The 22,836-nt window shown below is 40.0% G+C and overlaps 1 protein-coding gene, 1 non-coding gene and 1 pseudogene across 2 annotated transcripts; 2 read left to right on the top strand and 1 right to left on the bottom strand.

Moving 5' to 3' along the window:
* Positions 1–30: 30 nt before the first annotated feature.
* Positions 31–21,243, top strand: ZNF311 (zinc finger protein 311). Its single transcript, XM_033863589.2, has 6 exons — positions 31–158; positions 7,391–7,466; positions 10,909–11,000; positions 11,340–11,466; positions 12,099–12,203; positions 14,860–21,243. The coding sequence occupies exons 1-6, from the start codon at positions 126–128 to the stop codon at positions 16,434–16,436; spliced, it is 2,010 nt and encodes a 669-aa protein (XP_033719480.1). The 5' UTR covers positions 31–125; the 3' UTR covers positions 16,437–21,243.
* Positions 19,619–22,416, top strand: LOC101338116 (translation machinery-associated protein 7-like; annotated as a pseudogene).
* TRNAL-AAG (transfer RNA leucine (anticodon AAG)) lies at positions 21,497–21,578 on the bottom strand. Its single transcript has one exon. It is a non-coding gene; the product is annotated as a tRNA-Leu (tRNA).
* Positions 22,417–22,836: the final 420 nt, after the last annotated feature.

The following is a 22,836-nucleotide window of genomic DNA, read 5'->3' as shown; positions in this document are numbered from 1 at the left end:
CTGAGAAGCTGGACGGTTCCGGTCCCTGCTTGCTAGTTTGGACCTGTTGCCACATGGAGAACAGATGAGCTTGAATATGAAATTGATCTTCTTCAGCGTGTGAAGAGGGAAAACAACGAAAGAAAATGGAAGCACGAGTTAATCAGAATTACGTGAACGTAAGCTCCACCACGCAGAGATCTTTAACTGTTTTGTTCATTCCTGTATCCCAAGCTCTTATAACAGTTGCTGAAGAAATTCTTGTTAAATGAATGAATTGAAACGATTCTGAAAAAATATTGCTGCAAAGCATCATTGACTAATATCAGTATTTGCCTCTGATCAGTAGCTTTATTTAAAAGAGAACTATGTGTCACATACATTTAAATATCTTATAATTTGGGGATTATGAAAACCCACAAGCATGCATTATAAGTAATGTATGCTGTATTTTCCAAAATATTATATTTCTAAAGTATTATATTTTTCTATAATATATTTTCAGTATGTTATATTTCAGTATAATGATTAGCAGTAGAAACTTGAAGAGAAGTAATTAAGTTAATTACTTAAGTAATTAAGATAAGCACAAAAGATATATTTAAAAATTTGAGGAAGTGGCAAATACTTTTTAGATTATTCTTTCCTACACTAGAATATGAACTGGCTAGCATAAAATTATGGGACATAACCATTTTAGAAGGGGAAACTCCAAGAAAATTATTTCAGAAAGACAGCCAATATAAACAAAATGAAATCCATAAACTCAAAGACAAAAAACAAATACTTGCTAAAGTTCTGAGTTGAACTGAAAAAATAATCAGAATAATGAACAAGACTGTTGGAAGGAAAATGAAAAATACCTGTGACAGATAAGATGAATGAGCTAAGGATACATTTTTCATTAAGGATATATCTCAAAACCATGAAGTTGAGTATGTACAAAGTACCTAATAACCTCTATGAAGCATTCTTGCCAAAAATATTGAACCTAAATCAAATCAAGCCTTTCAAACTTAAATATGTACAGAGTGAAACTATTTGTATAAAATTAGGGAAACGTAAATTATACTATAAAATGTTTATGGCTACCCACATATGTACTAAAAATATATAAACATGCATCGGAATAATAACATCAATATCAAGATAGTAGTTAACCTGAGAAGGAAGAGGAGAGGAATTGGAGAGGAGTAGACAAGGGGATATAATTATATCTGTAATATTTATATCTTAAGATAGATGTTAAATGTTTTTTTATTATTGTTTTGTATGCCTGAAATATTTGTTATTTTTTTAAAAAAGCCCCTGGAAATGAATTTGGTAATTTCAACAGACAGCAGAGGGGACATAGAATTACTCAACACCAATCAGGCTTCTGTTTCTCCATCAAGGATCATGACCTTCAAATTGGGAATGGTAGGACAAACATTAATATGAGGAAATTAAATTTCAGGACATACAAGGAGATAGTAAAAGAGTAACTACTTGCCTTAAATGAGTGCAAGTCTTCGTACCCAGATAAAATTGCTTGAAGGATCCTGAATTTCAGGCAGATTAGCCACAGGGCCCCTGGAGGCCATTTTTAAGGAGTGTGACTCATGCCTAAGACTGGCAAATATCCAAATTTTCAAAAACTGAAAAAAGATGAACTGTGGAATTAGGCTGAAAAGCTTGACATGGATCCCTGGCAAAATTCCAGCATTAATTATTTTAGGAGATTATTTATGAGGTTTTATGAGATTGGGGTTAACCAAGAAAAATGTAAATAAATTATATCTCAATTGGACTAGATTATTAAAGTCATATACTAAGGATCTGCTGTGGAAGTAAAGTATCTTCAAATCAGCAAAGGTTATACCAAAGTCTCTCATAAATATACCCTGTGAGTATATGTGTACTGGACGCTAGTACTGTTAAGTAGATTGATATCAGGAAGAAAGACTACAGTCTGAAGAGTGGGTGACCATGCATAGCATCTTTCCTGCAGCCTCTTGCTCAGTGCCTTTGTGCAGTATTCACTGAACTCAGTTTCAGAATTAGGGACTTAGGGATCAGTCTAATCAAAACCCAATTTCCTTTAGAGGAGAAGAATACATTTGTATCAAATTGGAGGATTGAAGGAATTTTTTTTATATAATGATCATTATTTAGCAATTATTATGAGCCAGGCACTTTCATAAACCGTATATTGTACTTTCACTCTCACACTGAGCTGAGATTAAAGGATTTATTGTTACTGTTTTACAGATGCAGCAATTGAGATGCAAAGGAGTTAAATGACTTGACCAAAATATCAAGCTAGTGAGTGGCAGAGCCAGGAATCAGGTCTTCAGAACATAAGATTGATGAACTTTACATAATACCATTTTATAACTGATGTGCCTAGTACTTTCTAACCTCTTTTGTTTTTGAATAAATAAAAGCCCTGATCAGGCTGGAGGGACTGCTTTTTATCAAAATAGCCCAAGTGTGAGATCCAAGACTCTGGAGTCATTAGTTTCTCTTCTAATCTTATCCTCCTTTGTAGTTTTAGACAAAATTTTAATCTCTTGGCCCTCAGGTTTCTCAAGTGTGAAATGAACAAATTGTACTTGGTCATCACTGCGGTATCTTTCAGACTTGCAGTTCTATTATTTTAATGATGAAATTTGATGCCAGGTGATGTGTTAAATGATTTCTGTATATTGTCTCATTTAATCCTCATAACGACTCCGAAAATTAGGTATTCACCCTGGACCTATTTTACAGTTGGGGAAACTGGGGCACGATGTATACCTTGCTTAGGTTCTTATGCACACAGGTACCAAGTGGTTTAGCCTGTATTCAATCCCATAATTAATTTTATTTCATTTTGATAAGCTTTAAAAGAAGTTATGACCAGTCACAAAGCTATGCAATCACTCTTCCCTATGAAAGGAACCAGGACTCCTTGGAGAAATGGCTGATTCCAGGTCTGGAGCAGGAAATATACAAAATGAGCCTGAAATATCTTGTGCTGCCAGAAGGCAAGAAAACCATCAAAGACTCTTAGAGTTAGATGAAAAGGGCACAGGAAATAAAATAAAGGGACTCCCACTGGCCAAAGATGGAATCATTTGAACATCAAGAAGAAAAAGAAAAAAAAAAGTGCAATTGATTAAGATTCCTTGAATGTTCTTTAAAAATCCATGAGTTAATGATGCTCAGAAAGAGGAAACAACAAAAAATATTAGTTACCAATTGCTGCATAACAAATTACCCCCAAATTTAGAATCAAATATTGAATATTTATTTTCTCACAGTCTCTACAGGTCAGGAATCTGAGAGCAGTTTAGGGGTTGGTTCTAGTTCTGTCTTAAGGTTGCAGCCAAGATGTTGACCCAGGCTGCAGTCAACTGAAGGCTTGACAGGGAGCTGACGGATCCACTTCTAGACTCACTCATATGGCTGTTGGCAGGAGGCTTTAGTTCCTCACCACCTGGGTCTCACTTTTCAACCTGGCAGCTGGCTTCCCCTAGAGTGAGTGATCTGAGAGAAAGGGAAAAAAAGAGAGACCAAGATAGAAGCCACAGTTTCTTTTTCTTCTTCTTTTTTTTTTTATTGGGGTACAGTTGCTTTACAATGTTGTGTGTGTTTCTGCTGTATCAGCTGTGTATATACATATATCCCCTCTTTTTTGGATTTCCTTCCCATTTAGGTCACCACAGAGCATTGAGTAGAGTTCCCTGTGCTGTACAGTAGGTTGTCATTAGTTATCTAGTTTATACATAGTATCAATAGTGTAGATATGTCAATCCCAATCTCCCAATTCATCCCACCCCTCCTTTCCCCCCTTGATGTCCATACGTCTGTGTCTCTATTTCTGCTTTGCACATAGGTTCATCTGTACCATTTTTCTAGATTCCACATATATGCATTAATATACGATATCTGTTTTTCTGACTTACTTCACTCTGTATGACAGTCTCTAGTTCCATCCACGTCTCTGCAAATGGCACAATTTCGTTCTTTTTTATGGTTGAGTAATATTCCATCGTATATATGTACCACATCTTCTTTATGCACTCTTCTGTTGATGGACATTTGGGTTGCTTCCATGCCCTGGCTATTGTAAACAGTGCTTCAGTGAACACCGGGGTGCCACAGTTTCTTTTATTACCTAATATTAGAAGTAACATAACATCATTTCTGCCATACTCAATTGGTCACACAAACCAACACTGGTAAAATGTAGGAAGGAGATACACAAGAGTATGAATACTCGAAGACAGTGCTCATTGATGGCCATTTTGAAGAATGGCTAATGTGTCAGTGGCCTTGGCACCTAGGGCACAACTTTTTACCCTGAAAATTAGCAATTAAATAGAAAAGTAAACATTTATTTTGTCTTTCCTGTTTGAACTTACATTTCAGGATAACCAAATAACCCTGAATTGATAGGTTAATGAGATAAAATCCTTGTTTAAAAAGAAATTCCGGGCTTCCCTCGTGGCGCAGTGGTTGAGAGTCCACCTGCCGAGGCAGGGGACACGGGTTCGTGCCCCGGTCCGGGAAGATCCCACATGCCGCGGAGCGGCTGGGCCCGTGAGCCATGGCCACTGAGCCTGCGCGTCCGGAGCCTGTGCTCCGCAACGGGAGAGGCCACAACAGTGAGAGGCCCGCGTACCGCAAAAAAAAATAAATAAAACAAAAAAAAAGAAATTCCAACTCATAAATGTGAAAAAAATATTGAATTAGAAAATCCCAGTTCTGCAATAAGATGGTTGATTCAGGCAAAGATCATCAGTGGATGAAACCACCAGATAAAAGGTTGATGAGGAGCTTTACATGGAGGGATCCAACTAGCAAGTGCTGATTCATTGATCAATCTTAGCATCACAAAGAGTGAAATAATGACATTATATGCCTCCTGATATAAAGCAAAAAGAAGTACGTAGCACCACGTAAGAATGCTTACCCATAAAGGTAAACCAAACTCTAAACCTTTAGAGCTAACATCTAGTTAACAAATACAAGGCTAGAGAAACAAATTAAATGAGGATGCAAACAGAGAAAGCCAGCATGTGGAACATTCAGGACAATTGACCCAATTTACTCAATGCGGGGAAAAGTGAAAGATGGAGGAGCTATTCTAGATCTAAATTTAAAGAGGATTAAGAGAAATAACCAAATAAAGTATGTAGACTTTAGATCTTGATTCAAAAACCCAGCGTATTTTATATATTTGGGAGATTTTAATATGGACTCAGTATTAGATGGTACCCAGGAATTATTTTAATTTTGTTAGGTGGGATAATGACATTGTGGTTCTGTTTTAAGAGATGCATTCTGAAGAACAGGAAATAACACGTTCGGAGTCTGCGGAGGCTTTCTAGGGAAATTCCTCGACCAGCGAGTTGAGGTTTCCTAGAAAGTCACCGGAAATGATTATTGAAGGACTAGGAAGTGGAGCTAGGACAGGTTTCTCTATTTTCTCATTTTTAGAGGAGAATGTCGGCAGGAAGGTCTGTGTCTTCAGCCAGCGTGAGACGGGACTTTAGCCGAGGGGGTCCCAGGCTGCCACTGGTGTCTCCGAACCCGCCGAGGTGCGGCTGGGCGGACCCTGGCACCACCACCTGGTTCACTTAAATACACCCCTTCCCTGGGGCCCGGGACGGCTGGCGGGGACGGGGCGGGGCTTTGGAGCCCGGTCCGCCGGGAGCTGGGGACCGCCGCGGGTTCCTGCCAAACAAGGGCCTTTTCCTCCTGCATTCCTAACTCCCTCCCGCTCTTCTTGGCTCTCAGCAGCCTCTTACCCTTTTTTTTTTTTTTCATTTATTTTCCTCCCCAGCATCCACTCGTACATTCATTCATTCAGCCAATTTCTAGCTGAGCGCCTACTGGTGCAGGCACTGTTTTAGAAGTTGGGAATACAGCAGTGAACAAAATAGACAAAAATCCCTGCCCTCAAAAGCCTGGGAGCCTACATTTTAGTGAAGGGGAGATCTACAATAAACAATAGAAAGAATATAAGTTAACTTATGCACCATGTTGGAAAGTGATAAAGTGCTATATAGGAAGGTAAGGCATGTCAGGATTTGAAGGAGGGGGTAGGCTGTAATTTTAAATAGGGGACCTAGAGTAGGTTTCCTTGGGAGGATTATGTACAAGAAAACAGTTGAAGGAAGCAAGATTATTCATCGTGAGGGTAGCTTGAGGTGGAGGGGACAGCCAGTACAAAGGCCCTAAAATGGAAATGTGCCTAAAAAGGAAGAGAAAGGTCTGTGTGACTGAAGAGGGTTGAATGAGGGGAAGAATAGTAGGAGAGGTAATAGCACACCCTATAGACTTGTATGCCATTGTAAGGACTTAAGCTTTTATTTTGAATGAACAAGAGAGATTCAAAAGGCACATTCTTAAAAAAAAAAAAAAAAAAAAAAAAAAAAAAAAAAAAGGCACATTCTTTAGGGCCTTTTATGTTACTCTTTATTTTGAGTAAGATGGACCCATTGAGGGGTTTTAAGCAGAGAGATGAAATAATCCAGCTTAAGTTTTAAATGGCCTACTCTGTTGTATTGAGGATAGAAGCAGGAGACCAGCTGGACGGCTAACGTAATACTGCAGGGCAATGCAGACAATGGTGGCTTGGGACAAGATAGTGGCAGTGGAGGTTGTATTCTGGATATATTATCATTTTCGGTTTATCTTCCCCTGCTCCCTCATCTCCCATAGATACCTCAGATTCTCAGTGATTCGTTCTTTTTGCTTTGGTCACATTCCTCTCTTTTCTCCTCCCTTCATCGAATATGCAGGAAAATAAGGTATGGGATTACCACTAGCTTAGTACTGCTGATGAACCCCAAATCCAGGGCAGTATTTGACACATCAAGCCAAAAAGCAGCTGCCCTGTGGGGCAGGAGAGGCCCTTTGGCTGGCACCACCAAGGCTTAAATCCCTGAAAGGAGACTGGTATCCACTGGAGCCACTTCAAACTGGTCCAGGCAAAGCCACGATTGACTTTGGGAGCTGGATCCAACCAGCAGAGAAGAAACCGGGACAGTGTTAGAAGACTGGAAAAGAAAGCTGGGTAAAAAGATGCAGCAGGTAAAAAGAGGAGTGTCTGCAGTATATCACAAAGAGGAAGAACTGAGCCCAAGAAAGGAGGAAAGCAGTGGGAGTGTGGTGGGCCTGGATTGACCTTGTGGAAGTGTTCTCCTTCAAAATACTTTTTTTCCTGGATGGCCTGGTGATCATTTTACATTATAGAACAATTGGATGCCATTTCTGTTTTTCATAAGATATATCAGGGACTGAGTCCCTGATTTTCTCACCCCTCTTGGTAGTTCTGGGAGTTGATTTCCATGAACAGAACTTCATAGTTGGTTGCAGCTTCCCCTACATTTTCCATCCCTCCATAACCTCTCCAAATGTATTCTTTTCCTTGCAATAGGTGGTGGTATCAGATGAGACTCCAGGACCATCAAACCAGCTCTGTATCCGTGATACCAAGCTCCTGCAGGAAAGAGGTAATGCACACAGGGTATTGTGACAGGAGTTATGGCAGCTGAAAATGGGGCAGGGACACAGACTAAGTGGGAGATGCTTCCTGGGACCTGGAAATATGCTCATTATTGAGTATTTATAGGAAATCTGTTATTTCTATACTAGGCTTGGCTCGGTATTGAGAGGAACTAAATTATTAGGTTTCTACCCTCATCTTAAACCAAATTTGGAAAAAAATAAAGATTCATAAAAAAAGATTCTTCAAAGCAATTTATGAAAGATATTGAATGTATTCATTCACTTATTATATGTACAACTTTATGTATGATAAGTAGCTTACATATGTGTACATGAATATTTGCACATATAAAACTTGTGGTATAATACAGTAACTCCTCCCAACCACAATTTTACCAACATGTAAAATTTGAGTGTAGGTAATTTTATTTCTGTACCTGTGTTAACCCTGAGATTTTTAAATTAAGTATAGGTATACCTGAGAAATAGAAGATAAAGCCATGGCAAAAGAAGGAGAAAAGGTATTGTCATGAAGCTTTGAGAAGAATAAAGGAAGATGGGGAAATGTGGGGCTGGGCTTTAAAAATGCTCTTTGTTGGCATATATGAAGAGAAAAGTGGATAAGATTTGTATAGAAGTGGCTGATGGTATTTAACAATTCTGGAGTCATAAAATTAGACTCTGAAAGGCACAGACTTTTAGAGGACTAGGCCCCTGGACACCCCAAAAATAGGCTTTTAGTATGTATTACCTGCAAAGAAAAAATATGTAAAATGAATTTCTAAGCATATTATTGGAACTTCCAGAAGAGAAATGTTGAAATTTCCACTGTATAGGTAATCATAAATGAAAATTAATAATATAGGACATATTTATCACAAATTTAGGAGAGGTAGAAAATAATGAATATTGCTTAACTTCGTTGTTCATTTTATTTCATTTTTTAAAATATATATAATTTTATGGTTCACATCTGACCTGAGTATCCAAGTCCTCTTTTTCTCAAAAGATCTTGAATTCTCTTCCTATAGGTGATTTTCAGGGCCATAAAGTTTACAGTTACTTAACATAAAATGTAAATGAGTTAATCTCGCCCTGGATAATATCTATACACTGCTTTAACAAATAGTTTTGTTATGGGCTGAATGTTTGTGTCCCCTCAAAATTCGTATGTTGAAGCTCTAACCCAGCCCGCAATGTGATGATATTTAGAGGTGAGGCCTTTGAGAAGTAATCATGTTTAGATGAAGTCATAAGGGTGGGGACCCAGTGATGAGATAGTGTCCTCAGAAATGGAAGAGACCAGAGCTTTCACTCTCTCCCACATGTGAATTCCTGCTAGGGAATTCCCCCAAGTTCATTTTTAACTTGAGGGCAGAAACTGACCTTTCAAATTCTGAGGCTAAAAAATAAAGTTTAAGAATCACTACAGTGGGGGGAATTCCCTGGCGGTCCAGTGGTTAGAACTTTTGCTGCCGTGGCCAGGTTTGCTTGGGGAACTAGGATCCCACAAGCCTCAGCGAGGCTAGGAAAAAAAAAATCACTGAAGTGGTTACCAGGGGCTTGGGAGAGGGAAAAATAAGGAGTTGTTGTTTAATGGGTATAGAGTTTCAGTTTCGCAAGATGAAAAAGTTCTGGAGATCTATTATGCAACATTGTGAATATTTTTAACACTATTGAGCTGTACACTTAAAAATGGTTAAAATGGTAAATTTCATATTATATGTTTTTTACCACAATTAAAAACAGTTTTTAATGTGATGAACACTTAGGGGAAAAAAAGCCATGACAAGGTAACAAAACTTTCCTAATTTATGAAGAAGGTATGGTAAAAATCCAATTGGATGTATATGGAGGAGAGTTTGGGTTAGGGTGTGCTTTGTCAAAAATTTAAGACTTATACATTTTACTGTATGTAAATTTTACTTCAGAAGCAGGAATGTAAACAAATATTGAACTCTAGTTAATGATATGTATCATAAAGTGTTAGGGGTGAAGTATGCTGATGTCTTCAACTTACTTTGAAATGCAACAAAATATAAAATGAATTTATGGACAGAGACACGGATAGTTAGATGGACAGATATGTGATAAAGCAAATATTGCAAAATGTTAATTGTAGAATGTAAGTGGTGAGTATATGGATGTTTCCTCTACAATTCTTTCAACTTTTCTGTATATTTGAAAATGTTCATTATAAAATGTTGATTGAAAAAAACCCAATTAGGAGGTTTAAGTTTATTGATGTTATAAGGAAAAGAACTGTTATGGAACATTTGAGAGCAAAACATGTATCTGCTGTGAGCTCTGTGCCTTCCAGGTGGTTTGGGAACTTTTTGAGACAAAGAGTTATAAAGTAACAGGCTTTCAGAGGAGATAGTGAGAAAACTGTGTGGAACCCACAATGATTGAACACAGGCCTGTTCTTGATCAAAAGCTAAGGGTGGCCTAGACCAAAGAAAAGTCTTCTTGGCCTATTTCTGTGGAAAGAAGCCAGTTTACTCCTAAATTGAGGTTTTGGTAAAATTGAAATGATAGTTTTGGGGTCCTGAGGCCAAAGGGTTATCCTAGAGACTTACCAGTAGATGATTTCAGACCAGAAAGGAATGGTCTTGGACTTGGGAATATGTTGATGACTATCAAGAAAGATAAACCACCATAAACGCTGAAGCTACAGAGAGGCTGAGCTGGATTGCAAGGAATAAAACAGGGCCCCATTAATCAGTAATGTGAAACTGTACTTCTTGCCCAATCCATATGAATTATACCTAGTCACGTGTACACTCTGAGAAAGTTTCTTTTGCATTTTAAAAGCTGTGTGTGCTCTGCTATGCTGGGAGGGCAGTTGGGGGGAAGCGGAATCACTTAATACTAGGGAATTAACAGGAAAGAGACTCAGAATCAAAGGGGGTAAGTGATTTTCTCTAAGAAGAACAAGGGAAAAATTTTTTCTAGTAAACTAACTTGAGTTTGACCAGCTATTAAGTTACCTAAAGAAAAAAGCTTTGGGCCTATCCCTGGATATTTCTGATCCATTCCTCTCCTTCATTCGTTTCGCTCCACCTCCACCCCAAGTCGTTTTGGACAAAATGACTTCAACGTTCTAATATAGGAAGCCAGGTTATCGTATAAGCTGGGAGTCAGTGATTTGGGCCATTTGGGGAGGGTGTAAGGTATTCTAGGATGAAGAGAGACCAGAGAAAAAGGTGTAGTAGGTGAGAGAGAAGAAGAACGCACTTACAGTCGGCTTGGCTGCTGGCCAGGGCCTGATACCCCAAACTGGAAACTGAGACTAGAGGAATAATGGAGAAGGAGGATACTGTAATGCAGTAGACTTAATCCCTAGGTTAGAGCTTCGGAAGCTTCTACATTTGGGGAGGAGAGGATGAAAGCAGAAGGTTTCAACACTGTGCTGAATTGACTCTTGGCTTATTTCTCTTCTCTCAGCTCTGCCATCTCCTCATTGTCCTGCCTTTGCCGAAGATGGAAGCCAAGGAAGCCTGCCAGGAGCAAAAATCATACTGATGAGCCAGTCTCAAGTGAGCTAAGACCCCTTCCTTCCCTCCTGGAAATATATCACTGCCTCCTAAATGTGGCCTTATTTTCACTGCCTTCCCTGGCTATGCACCTCCCAAGTCCACGTGCTCCCTCTCATAAGGGATACTTTGTTGGGTGACAAACCATTTGTGGATTGTTTCCTCTTTCGTTATTTTTTGCTATTGAAAGCTGATGCTACCTTTCACCTCATCCCCAAATATACACGAAACAGTAACAGCCTTTCACTTCTGTAAACCTCCCTACAAATTCCTTTCTTCTGCCTCTGTTTCCTGAGGGAACTATGGAGTTTTCTCCAGGACAGCAGGGACATATTGTTTCAGGAGGCAGTGACATTTGAGGATGTAGCTGTGAATTTCAGTAATGAGGAGTGGCAGTGTCTGACCCATGCTCAAAGGCACCTCTATAAAGATGTGATGTTGGAAAATTATGGAAACGTGGTATCACTTGGTAAGGACTTTCCCTGTACTTGGCTTAGTACTTTCTCCCTTCCTTTTTCTTTTAATTGCTTTATTTATTGATGTGTATGGGGTCTCATATTGAAAATCAGAGCTCTCATTCCATATCATCACTATCTTCCCCCAAATTAGTTTTGAGTTGCCCCTGTTACATAGCAAGATAATTTTCTGGCTAACCTAGTTGTTTTCTGATTCTTTGCAATGAAACTCTCCCTGGGTGAAAAGGAGACACTTAACGTCTGTTCTCCCTGGATTCTCGCCTCCTCAGTCCTCTCATTTTCCATTAAGTGCTCTGTATTCAGCTCTTAGTCATGAGCTCCTTCCTAGCGACTGAAAACAGATTAACCTCCCTCTACAGACTCCCATCCTCCTAAAAAGAACAGGGAAAATACAACCAACTGACTATTTCCCAGAATCTCCTTCTTTGCCCTTCTGAGTATTGACTTTTCTGAGAAATTTCCTAGACCTGTTCATTTACATGTTACCAGACCCCTGAATAAACCCTTTTCTCTACCCAAATGGACATTTCTTTCCTGTTTCCATGTGCAAACAGCGGGGTCAAGGTAAGCGTTAGCACAGTTCTCTGTTGCTCTACACACTGTCTTCTTCCTTCTCTACAACCAGGATTTCCATTTCCCAAACCTCCTTTGATCTCCCATCTGGAGCAAGAGGCAGAGCTCTGTGTTCAGGATGGACAGGACAGGGAGTTCCTGAGCTGCCCCCACCCAGGTGAGTGCCAGAGAAGCTGTCAGTCCCCTTTTGTGTTCCGTGTGACAGAATGGTTATAGAATGTTCTTAGTGGTGGGTCATCCATCCTGAAGGGCCCAGAAGGAAATCTATTTAGGAAATCTTAAGTCAGAGAAGACAAACTGTTTGGATAATTATTCTGTCATTATCCAATTGGCTGTTTGCAACCTATCTAATACAGGCTTTTTGCAATTTAGTCCTCCAAAAAGGCTCAGACAATTCATCTCCCCTCTGTGTATCATTTACTCCAGTGCTCAGAGAGCATTGCCTTTCTGCCTCCAGTTGTTTTCTTTTTTCTTTTTAGGAACTTCCCCCATTTGGAGACCTGAGACTTTGACCCTTGCCTTTTCTATTCTCTCTTATTGTGAAGTTAGTTAGTTTCTCTCATGGCTTCAGCTCTTAGCTCTGATGCAGATGCCTGCCACATTGATAATGCCACATTGATAATGCCTGCCACATTGATAATGCTAACCTTTACCTCTTTCCTGGGCAGCAGTCTCATGTTTCTAACTCCTGGTTTTTATTTGAATATCCCATTGTCATCTGGAAAGCAACCTATCTAAAGTCAAATTCATCTCTCCCTCCAAGGCTGTCTCTTCATTAAGCTCTCCCTAGTTCTATATCTGGTTCTACCTCTTTCTTACTTTGTCTTTCCATTCCCTGAACCTCTTATCTAGTCAGTCATGAAATATTATCAGCTCTTCATTCAAGCTATTTTCTGTATTTGTCATTCAAAAAAAAACTTGTCCTTTGTTTCTAGGCCAACTCCAGCTGCTGTGTCCACAATGCCTACTCTTCCTTCCTCCCTTCTTTCCATCTAAAAAACATTTATTGAGCAACTATCATATGCCAGGTACATATGAGCAACTATCATATGCAGTCAGATAAGATATAGGCGAGCCCTGACTTACGGAAGCTTATTTTCTAGTGGGGAAGGCAGGTAAGTAAATAATTATATAGGACAGTATGGTGGGAGTTCTTGGGATATGTAGATAGGGATATGTACCTGGTATATACAAACATAGAGGAGAAGCACCTAAATCTGACCTGGGGACCAGAAGACTGCAGAAGGAATGACAACTGAATTAAGTTATGTAGGATAAGTGAAGTCATTTAGTTGAAAGAGGGGCAGAGGGGAATAACAAGTAGGAAAGTATTGAGGAGTAAAAGAATGTGAACTGTGAATAGTTCAGTGTGACCAGAGCCAAGGACTTGGAGTAGCCAGTGGGAAAAGTACAGGAGCAGTAGACAGGGGCAAGATCATAATTGAATGAGCTTTTGATAAACTGCAGACCTTTAACTTTATTCTTATAATAACAGCTAAGATTGATTAAGTACTTATTTTGGTGTTGGAAGTGCTTTGCATACATTGACTCATTTAATTATTGTGGATTGTCTAGATCCCATTTTATAGATATAGCAACTGAGAGAAGTTACAACATCCTCCCAAGTTTGCACAGGTATTAGGTGTCAGAACTAAGATTTGAACCCAGACAGTGAGCTGGGGCTCTTGACTTTACACTTTACTTCCTTTCTGTCTGGTTAACTATGGAGTGCCATTGAAGTGTTTAAAGCTAAGGAGTGATGTGATTAGATTTGACTTTTAGAAGGAATAATCTAGAAGCGATGTAGAGGTTGGATTAGAGGGGAGGCAGACTAAAGGACATTTGAGGGTTATTAAAGTTAGCTGGTGAGAATGCACTGGCAGTAGAAGTAAAGGAGACGGGATAGAGTTAAGAGATAATAAGAAATTGATTTGGACTCTGGTTACCAACTGTAAAAAGTAACTCCAGCTAGCTTAACCAAAAGAAAAATAATTTATTATTCAGGGTGTGTCAGGGAACTTAAGGGCAGGTATACATGAGGCTCAAGAAGGGATTGGAATGCCATCAGGCCCCACTCTCCAGCTGTCTTCTCTGCTACGCTGTGGGTCTGCTTCATTCTCCTTTCTTAGCAGATGGATCTTCTCTGCTTCTCAGTCCCGATGGCAGAGCATTCCCTCCCCTACACGACATACCATCCCACCACCACTGGTTCTCAAATTTAAGTGCTAAAGCTCTAGCTCTCTTCAGAGCCTGGCCTTACCTGCTTTCACATCATGATTCCAAAGTTCATGAAGAGAGAATCTGTCCTGGTTTGGGTCAGGTCTTGCCCAGATCTAATCTGCCCTACCCAGATGGGTGGAGTTACACCACAGAAATATGGCTCTCCAGGGCCCACTCTCAGAAGCAAAGCAGACAGACCCCTAAAAAGGAGGCTGCGCTGGCACTTGAGCCCCTGCTTTGCAGCTCCCATCACAGGTTAACATTTATACAATGTTAGTGAGTACATATGAGAAGTTGAAGATGATTTCCGGTTTCCTATCTTAGGTGACTAGGTGTATGAAGTTGTCATTCACTAAACTAAGAGATTCTAGAGCATGAGTAGATTTGGAAGGATTTTTGTGAAGTTTACTCAGTTTTAAATATCCTAGTACTTTACAATAGTTCAGCCTATTTTGACCTTGCCATAATGTTAGTGATTTTTCAAGCATGGGAAAGTCAGTTACTCTTCCAACAGCTTAGCCATTGCTTCACCTCTGCCAGCCCACTTATTTCCTTTCCTCTGAACATCTGACATTTTAATTTTCTTGTTTAAGTATCAGCAGCCAAGACACGGCCTGAGAATGAGAAGGCAAGTTCAGAACAGGCAGTTTTTGAAAATGGAGAAGTCTGCTGGGTGAAATTTAAAAGTCTCCTAAAAGTTGTTTCCCAGGATCCAGAGGTTGGAGAAGTTTGTGTACAAGATGTCAAATTAGAGAATCAATGGGAAATACCTATGAGGGAGAAACTGAGAGAAGAGAAAGAACGCTGTGAGAAAGTGACCTTCAAGAAAGGAAAGAACCAGAAGGTACTTAGAAAAAACTCAAAATGTATTCCATATAGGGTTCTTACAGAAAAGAAACTCCATGAATGTGCCAGGTGTGACAAAAACTTCATCTGGCATTCTGACCTAATTCTCCATGAGCGAATTCACTCTTGCCAGAAACCCTATGTGTGTAATGAGTGTGGGAAAGCATTCAGGACGAAAAATCAGCTTTCTATGCACCAGATAATCCACACAGGGGAGAAACCCTTTAACTGTAGCCAGTGTGGGAAGGCCTTCAACAGTAGATCAGCTCTTTGCCGACATAAAAAAATGCACAGTGGGGAGAAGCCTCACCAGTGCAGCGACTGTGGGAAGGCCTTCAAGACCAGGAACCATCTCAGGATGCATCAGATCATCCACACTGGGGAGAAGCCTTATGAGTGCAGTGGCTGTGGGAAGGCCTTTCAGTTTAAGCATTCCCTTATCATCCATGGCAGAAGCCACACTGGGGAGAAACCCTATGAGTGTGAGGAGTGCGGGAAGGCCTTCAGCGGGAGTTCAGACCTCATCAAACACACAAGAATCCACACTGGGGAGCGACCTTATGAGTGCAGTGAGTGTGGGAGGGCCTTCAGCCGAAGCTCAGACCTAAGCAAACACACAAGAATCCACACTCAGGAGAAACACTGTGGGTGCCCTCAGTGTGGAAAAGCCTTCAGCAGCAAGGCAGAGCTCACCAAACATAGAAGAATCCACACTGAAGAGAAGCCTTACAAGTGTAAGGAGTGTGGGAAAGCCTTTCGTCATAACTGTAAACGCAGGGCTCATGAACGAGAACACACTGGGGAGAAGCCCTATCGATGTGGGGATTGTGGGAAAACTTTTCAGGATCGGCACTGCCTTACCATCCATCAAAGAATCCACACTGGAGAGAAACCGTATAAATGTTCAGAGTGTGGTAGAGCTTTCAGTGGGAAATCAAACTTGACCAATCATCAAAGAATCCACACTGGAGAGAAGCCTTACAGATGTGAGGTGTGTGGAAAAGCCTTTCATCATAGTTCAGTCCTGAGGCAGCACAGAAGAATCCACACTGGTGAGAAGCCATATACCTGCAGTGAGTGTGGCACGTCTTTCCGTCAGAGCTCAGCTCTGATTGGACACAAGCGAGTTCATACTGGGGAGAAACCTTATGAATGTGAGGAGTGTGGAAAAGCTTTCAGAGTGAGCTCAAATCTTACTGGACATAAGAAAAGAAAACATAGAGTGTGGGGAACCCACAAACTTGATGAGAATGGGAAATCCCTCTCTCCGGTAACCTGTTCTCAGACTTTTTCATTCATCAATATTTTGACAACCAACACTTGAGGGTAGTGATTCTGGTGTTTACACTTTCTCATTTCTCCTTCTACTTCTTACACTGGTCCCTCTTGTCTCCTGTATTGGTTCTTCCTGGTTCCCTGACCCCCTAATTGTGAGACCCCACCAAGCCTTTGTCCTTGACCTTCCTATTCAGTGTCTCTTCAGTGAGCACATTCACTTCCAAGGCTTTGTCTGTCAATAATAGTACTGTAATATTAAATACTAGTGCTTGACACATGCCAGGCATTATTCTTTACAATTTTTAATCATTTAATCCATACAACATCCCTATGGGATGAGGAAATTGAGGCATAAAAAGATGAAGAAACCTGCTGTGGATCACTTAACTAGTAAATTCTGAACAAATGCCCACTGAATGCTTAGACTTACCTGAGCAATTTCCATTATCCTGCACCACATCTCTCGGATATGAAGCTATACCTCAGTTCAGCACAGAACATTTTTTTAATTGATAAACATTGATCATCTTTAGCAAGTTTTGCTTTAACTTAAAGCCTGAATGGTACTTCTCCTTAACGGATCAGAATTGCTGAGATTCAGTGGGGGAACGGAGGCAGGGCAAGGGCAGATTTTAAAATTACAGATAAGCAGAAGTCAGGTATACACTGCCGAAGCAGCAGTGTACGTATGGAAAAAGCATGAAGCCTGACCCACTTTGTTATACATACACTAAAAGGTCTTCAAGATGTTGATTTCTTAAATATTTGCTGTATCTGTTTGCATGATATATGAAATGCTCTTTCAAATAGATTAGTAAATTTATATCTATCTTTTCAAGTCTTTCAGTGTCTAACATCTATCCTTTCTCTTGCAAATGTTACAGGTCCTTACTTCAGACAGAGTTAAATTAAATACCCACATGCAATAAGGCTGTTAAAATAGAAGTTGAAAATCCTAGAAGAGGATGCAAATGTGTGTCAACTTAATTAACATAATGACCATAATTGCGAATTAAATTTAGTTCAAAGTTCCCTGACTGGTAAAGAGATGAGCAATGGGTTCCCCAGCATTTGTCAAAAGTGTTTTACAAGCTAATGTTTTTAAAAAATAATAAGTTTGAGAAATGCTGGCTAGGTGGGGATATTTATTCCCTTAAAGACTTCTCAGGGTTTATACTATGCTAATGTCCTGTCTGAGTCTTAAACAAAGGAACTGTAAGAAGCATTGCTTTCCCAAAGTGATGGACGAAAGAATTCTGTTTGGAGGAGCACCTTCATGGACTCTTGTTTCACAGAAAACATCTTGGGAAATGGTTACACATTATCTAATATGGACAAGGAGTCCAAGATACACAATTTTCTAGTAACAAATTCCAAAGGGAATTACATGACTTATTATACAAAAGACAGATTAAACATTGTTTCTTATGTTCAGTTTCTACAGGAAATTAGAGCACGTCCTTTATATGGCCATTTCTTATATATTTTTTTGAAGAAAACCAAGATGAAAACATTTAGGATATAACTCTAAAATTGTCTCTGTGGAGGATGACACTCTGTATATGTGGCTTTTGGATGATATAAAGTGACTTAAGGGCAGAGTTTAGGATATGTCTGGAGAATTGGCAGTGCTTTTCCAATCTTTTTTGACTGCAAGGACCCCTTATTTGATGATCAATAAATTTTACCGACACTCTCTCCCCCATGCATACACACACTACAGGTAGTTTTACTTTAATGCTCGATGGCAAAATGTTGTCATGTTCTCCTAGAAAATCTGAGGTTTTGTTAATTACAACAGCATGTATATGCTTTTGGAAAATGTATACACATGTTCAGGATGTTTTTTTACCCACAGGCCATGAGGTTCATTTGGATTTTGGACTCAAAGTCCTTAGCCCATCATGAGAACCCTCCAGTGCATCCTTTCAAGTCACTTCTTCAGTCAGTCTTTTAACAGAATCTGGCAAGATTTCAATTCCAGTTTAAATTCTGGACAGTCCTGGAGTGTTGATGTTTTGTGTTATTGATCAGGGAGTCATGTTCTTCAGACACCAGTTAACTGGAAGGGGTGGCAAGCCTGACATTCCTCTGTGAAAGTTGAGAAGCCTCTGTACTGAGCCCAAATAGAAGACTTTTAGACTTCATCCTCACCAGTCCATCTTCAACATGACCATTGTCTCCCTAAAATATTCCTATGATCTTGACACCTGCTTTTTAAAAAAATTTTATTTATTTTTATTGAAGTATAGCTGATTTACAATATTTTGGTTGTTTTAGGTGTACAGCTGCTTTTAAAACTCCCAACTGACTCTCAGTCCTGCAGTAAGAAATCCCAAATTACTATCTTGAACTCCAGGAATCTTTTGATACTTCCTGGACACTTAAAATGAACATCATGAAAAAAAACATTGAAGGAGTTTCAGATATTTTACCTGTGGAAAAAATCATTTAGAAGGGATCCTAAGGTGGAATAGACTCTGCTATACAGTTGTAAGTTTGGTAGACAGGCATAATGTAGAAGGAATTCAAAGATCAGATGCATAGTTGAATAATCAAACATGTTAGTGTTTCTTGAAACCCTAAGATTCTTGTAGTTATAATTGTGAAGTTACTAAAACAAGAGTTGTTGATTTAGTTATTTCTTAGAAAAATCACCAGATAAAACTCACTTTTTTAAGCCTAATTAATTCTAAATGGAAAGACAGAAAAATTTCACCATGAACATTGATACCATGAGATTGTTTTCACTTTACCTGTACAGAAGAAGTAAAGAATGCCCATTTCACTCAGTTTTTAAAAGGGTGATAAAATACAGATTTCAGAATTAGAACCACAAATGTACAGAAGTGTCTTTCTTAGCTCCTACCTATGGACTGTAGTTCTATGCCCTGGGATAATTGCAGAGTAAGATTAACCCATTGCTCACAAGGTAGTCCTTCAAAAATTTCAAGACAAAAGCTTCTCTTTCCACTAGGTAAAATATCTGAAATTTCTTCATTGCCTTTTCACAATGTTCATTCTAAATGTTCAGGAAATATCATAAGATTCCTGGAGTTCAATTTAGGGTTTCTTACTATGGGATTGAGAGTTAATGGAGAGTTTTTAAAGCTGGTGTCAGGATCATAGCAATAGGAAGACAATGATCATATTGAAGATGGGTTGGTGAGGGTGGAGTCTAGACATCTTGGCCTTTGTTCCATTGGTCTATTGTCTAGCCCTACACCAATGCAAAACTGCTTAATTACTATAGCTTTAAAGTATCTTGACATCTGTAGGGTAAGTCCTACTGCTTTGTTATTATTTTTCAAGACTGACTTGGCTATTTTTGTCTAAGACTATACTTCATGGATTGGAAGACTCAGTGTTATAAAGATGTCAGTTCTCCCCAAAATTGATCTATACATTCATTGCAACCTAAGTAAAAATCCCAAGGGTGGGTTTTTATGGTAATTGACAAATTGATTCTAAAATTTATGTTGAAATGCAATATAATTCTTGGCCAAGGCGGGAAGAGTGGGGGAAAGGGATAGTTAGGGAGTTTGGGATTGACATGTACACACTGCTATATTTAAAATGGATAACCAACAAGGACCTACTGTGTAGCACAGGGAACTCTGCTCATTATTATGTAACAACCTAAATGGAAAAATGTATAACTGAATCACTTTGCTGTACACCAGAAACCACCACAAGATTGTTAATCAACTATGCTCCAATATAAAATAAAAAGTTTAATTAAAAAATATATGTAATTCTTGGCCAAGAATAGCCAAGACTGTAAAAGGTAAAATTTTGTCTTTTACAAGTAAGTTTTGGAAAATATTTGTATGCCCTCAGGTCAAGAAAATATTTCTCAAACAAGACACCAAAAAAAGGTTAATTTTAAGGAAAGTAATTTAATTTTCTGATAAATTCAACTAGATTAAAATGAAGAATTATTTTTTCAAAATCACCATAAGGAAAGTGAAAATACAATTGTCTCATGAAATGAAAAAGATACTTGGAACAAATATACTTGGCAAATTATTATCTAAAATATTTTATGTTGAATCCCATGAATTGCCAAAGAGGTTGAATAGTGGCAATTTAACATGTTTCAACTTAATATAAACACTCCTATGAGTCAATAAGCAAAAGACAACCCAAAAATAGGCAAAAAGCAGAAGTATTTCACAGAAAACTGAAAAACGATGATGACCAAACACAGAAAAATTGTCCAGTCTCAGTAATTAAGGAGTTTTGACCACAATGATATGCTGTGAGATACCTACTAGGTTGACAAATTCTCTTAAATCTGGAACTTCATTCAAAGTCCTCACATAGAGAACTTTTTTTTTTTGGTAGAGACTCAACCATATTTGGGCAATAACTCGTCTATTACATGAACCCCACTACGCTGTAAGTTCCATGAAGGCAAGGAACTTGGAGCTGGCAGGAGGGAGAGGGGGAGATAGGGCGGAAACAATTTCCAAGCTAAGTCCTGGAGGATGAGAAAGAGACACGAGGATCTGCTCAGAGCAAAGAGAGCGCCCACCCCAAGCCACAGAGGTGTTGGATGCAGCTGAACTCGAAACCGCCCAGAGGGGCGAAGTCACCTAGCGCTGGTGCGATGTGTCCGGCAGCTGCGGGACGAGGTGCTGGCGCTTTCCAGAGCCTCTTCTCGCGTCTGAATAACTAGGGTTCCAAACACAAAGTGCGCTGCAGAGAGGCTGGAGGAAGAACAGTGATTATTTTGAACATAAATTATTCCTTCGGAGGCACTGGCAGGATTTGTATTGAATTACAAGGGCTTTCCCAGGAATCTGACATCTATTCATTTGTTTGTAATAAAGACTGTATGCATAAAAGCACTTTTTGTTCGTGTTACTTGATTCCTGCATCCGCAGGGCCTAGAATATACTGGCTGCTGAAATAGACAAATAGATTATTTGAGCGGTTATTTTCGGTTGAGCATTGTTCTAGGGCAGTTATCTATGGCCCCTGGGTAAACAGAAGTCAAAAGAGGGGAAGATAGGGACCGGCTTTGTAGTATGTTAGAACTGTCCACATTGGGCGTGAAGAAAGGACGTCTAACACTAGGAAGTTTTAAGAAAAATACACACTTGGCAGCGGTGGGATTCGAACCCACGCCCCCGAAGAGACTGGAGCCTTAATCCAGCGCCTTAGACCGCTCGGCCACGCTACCACTTCCGGCTTGCTCTTCTTTCCACATTTTCCCTAGGAGTGAAAGTCCTCCCCTTCCAACTCCCGCATACGTTTCCCACCCGGGACTCTTTTCTGGCGTTCTTCCCACTAATACTTCCATAGAACTTCTGCCTGGTGTTCAGCCACCACCCATCCTGACCCCTGACACCCTGCTTCCCCACAGCTGGGATTAGGGCGGGAGGAAACCAGGGCATCCGAGACTCCCGCCCCTTTGGGCCGCGGGGCCCGGGTGGGTTTCAGGTCCGCCGTGGATGGGGATGTCCAGCCCGAGCCGCGACACAGCTGAGCGAGTCCGGGAGTGGTTTGGGCTCCTCCCGAGGGGACTCTAGGAAAGGAAGGCAACCCGACGAAAGGCGCAGAGAGCACAGTCCTCAGGAGGACCACGGTCTCTGCAGAAGGGCCCCTAGGACCAAAGGCGTTGGGCGGTTCATTTTGAAACGCCAAGATTCGAATCATTTAAAAGTATAGTTGCGGTCGGGCCGCGAAGGTGGCAAGAAGAATCCCCTGAAGCAGCCCAAGAAGCAAGCTAAGGAGGTGGACGAGGAAAATAAGGCATTCAAGCAGAAACAAGAGGAGGAGCAGAAGAAACTCGAGGAGCTAAAAGCGAAGGCCGTGGGGAGAGGCCCCCCCTGGCCACAGGTGGAATTAAGAAGTCTGGCAGAAAGTAAGCTGTTCCTTGTGTCTGAGGCTATGATGATCCTTAATTCCATTCCTGTTTAAACATCTGGATTCCCTGCCATAACATCTGTTGCCACCTTTAGCTAGAATGAAGCGTTGTCTTGGAACCTACTGTACATTTAAGAATAAACTTTTGTAAAAAAAAGAAAAACATACAGTGGCTCATCTTGTCTTTCGTTCTTCTCAGCCATTGCTGCCTTAGCTATGAAATCTGCATAAACCCAGCCCAGAATCCTGCCAAAGTGTGTTCTTAAGTCTTTGTTCTACCCTGAATTCTGTTCCACCTGGAATTAAACCAACTCATTTGAAATGGCAAAATATATATACATAGTTGCCGTCATAACATAATGCAATACATTGATAAAGTTGCTGTCTTAGGGCAGACGGTGGGGCGTGGGTGTCCCTGACTTAAAAGTTTTGGCTCAGACAAGGGTGTCATAAAACAAGAACACATTGTGCAGATTATGTCAAAAATAATATCTCGATAGAAAAAGTTAGCTAACTCTGGAGTTTCTGTTTGTTTTGGCATTCATCTCCAAGAAAGTCAATGCTGATAGTGT

The sequence above is a fragment of the Tursiops truncatus genome, chromosome 10 (assembly GCF_011762595.2).
Source record: "Tursiops truncatus isolate mTurTru1 chromosome 10, mTurTru1.mat.Y, whole genome shotgun sequence".
NCBI classification, from domain to species: Eukaryota; Metazoa; Chordata; class Mammalia; order Artiodactyla; family Delphinidae; genus Tursiops; species Tursiops truncatus.
This window is presented reverse-complemented; position numbering and strand designations above follow the sequence as displayed.

Bases quoted from the DNA above. Each gene is read 5' to 3' on its own strand.
- ZNF311 (XM_033863589.2), top strand. From the start codon at position 126: ATGGAAGCACGAGTTAATCAGAATTACGTGAAC. The intron at 11,001-11,339 runs GTGAGCTAAGAC...ATATTGTTTCAG, and splicing joins TACTGATGAGCCAGTCTCAA to GAGGCAGTGACATTTGAGGA. The intron at 11,467-12,098 runs GTAAGGACTTTC...CTCTACAACCAG, and splicing joins TGGAAACGTGGTATCACTTG to GATTTCCATTTCCCAAACCT.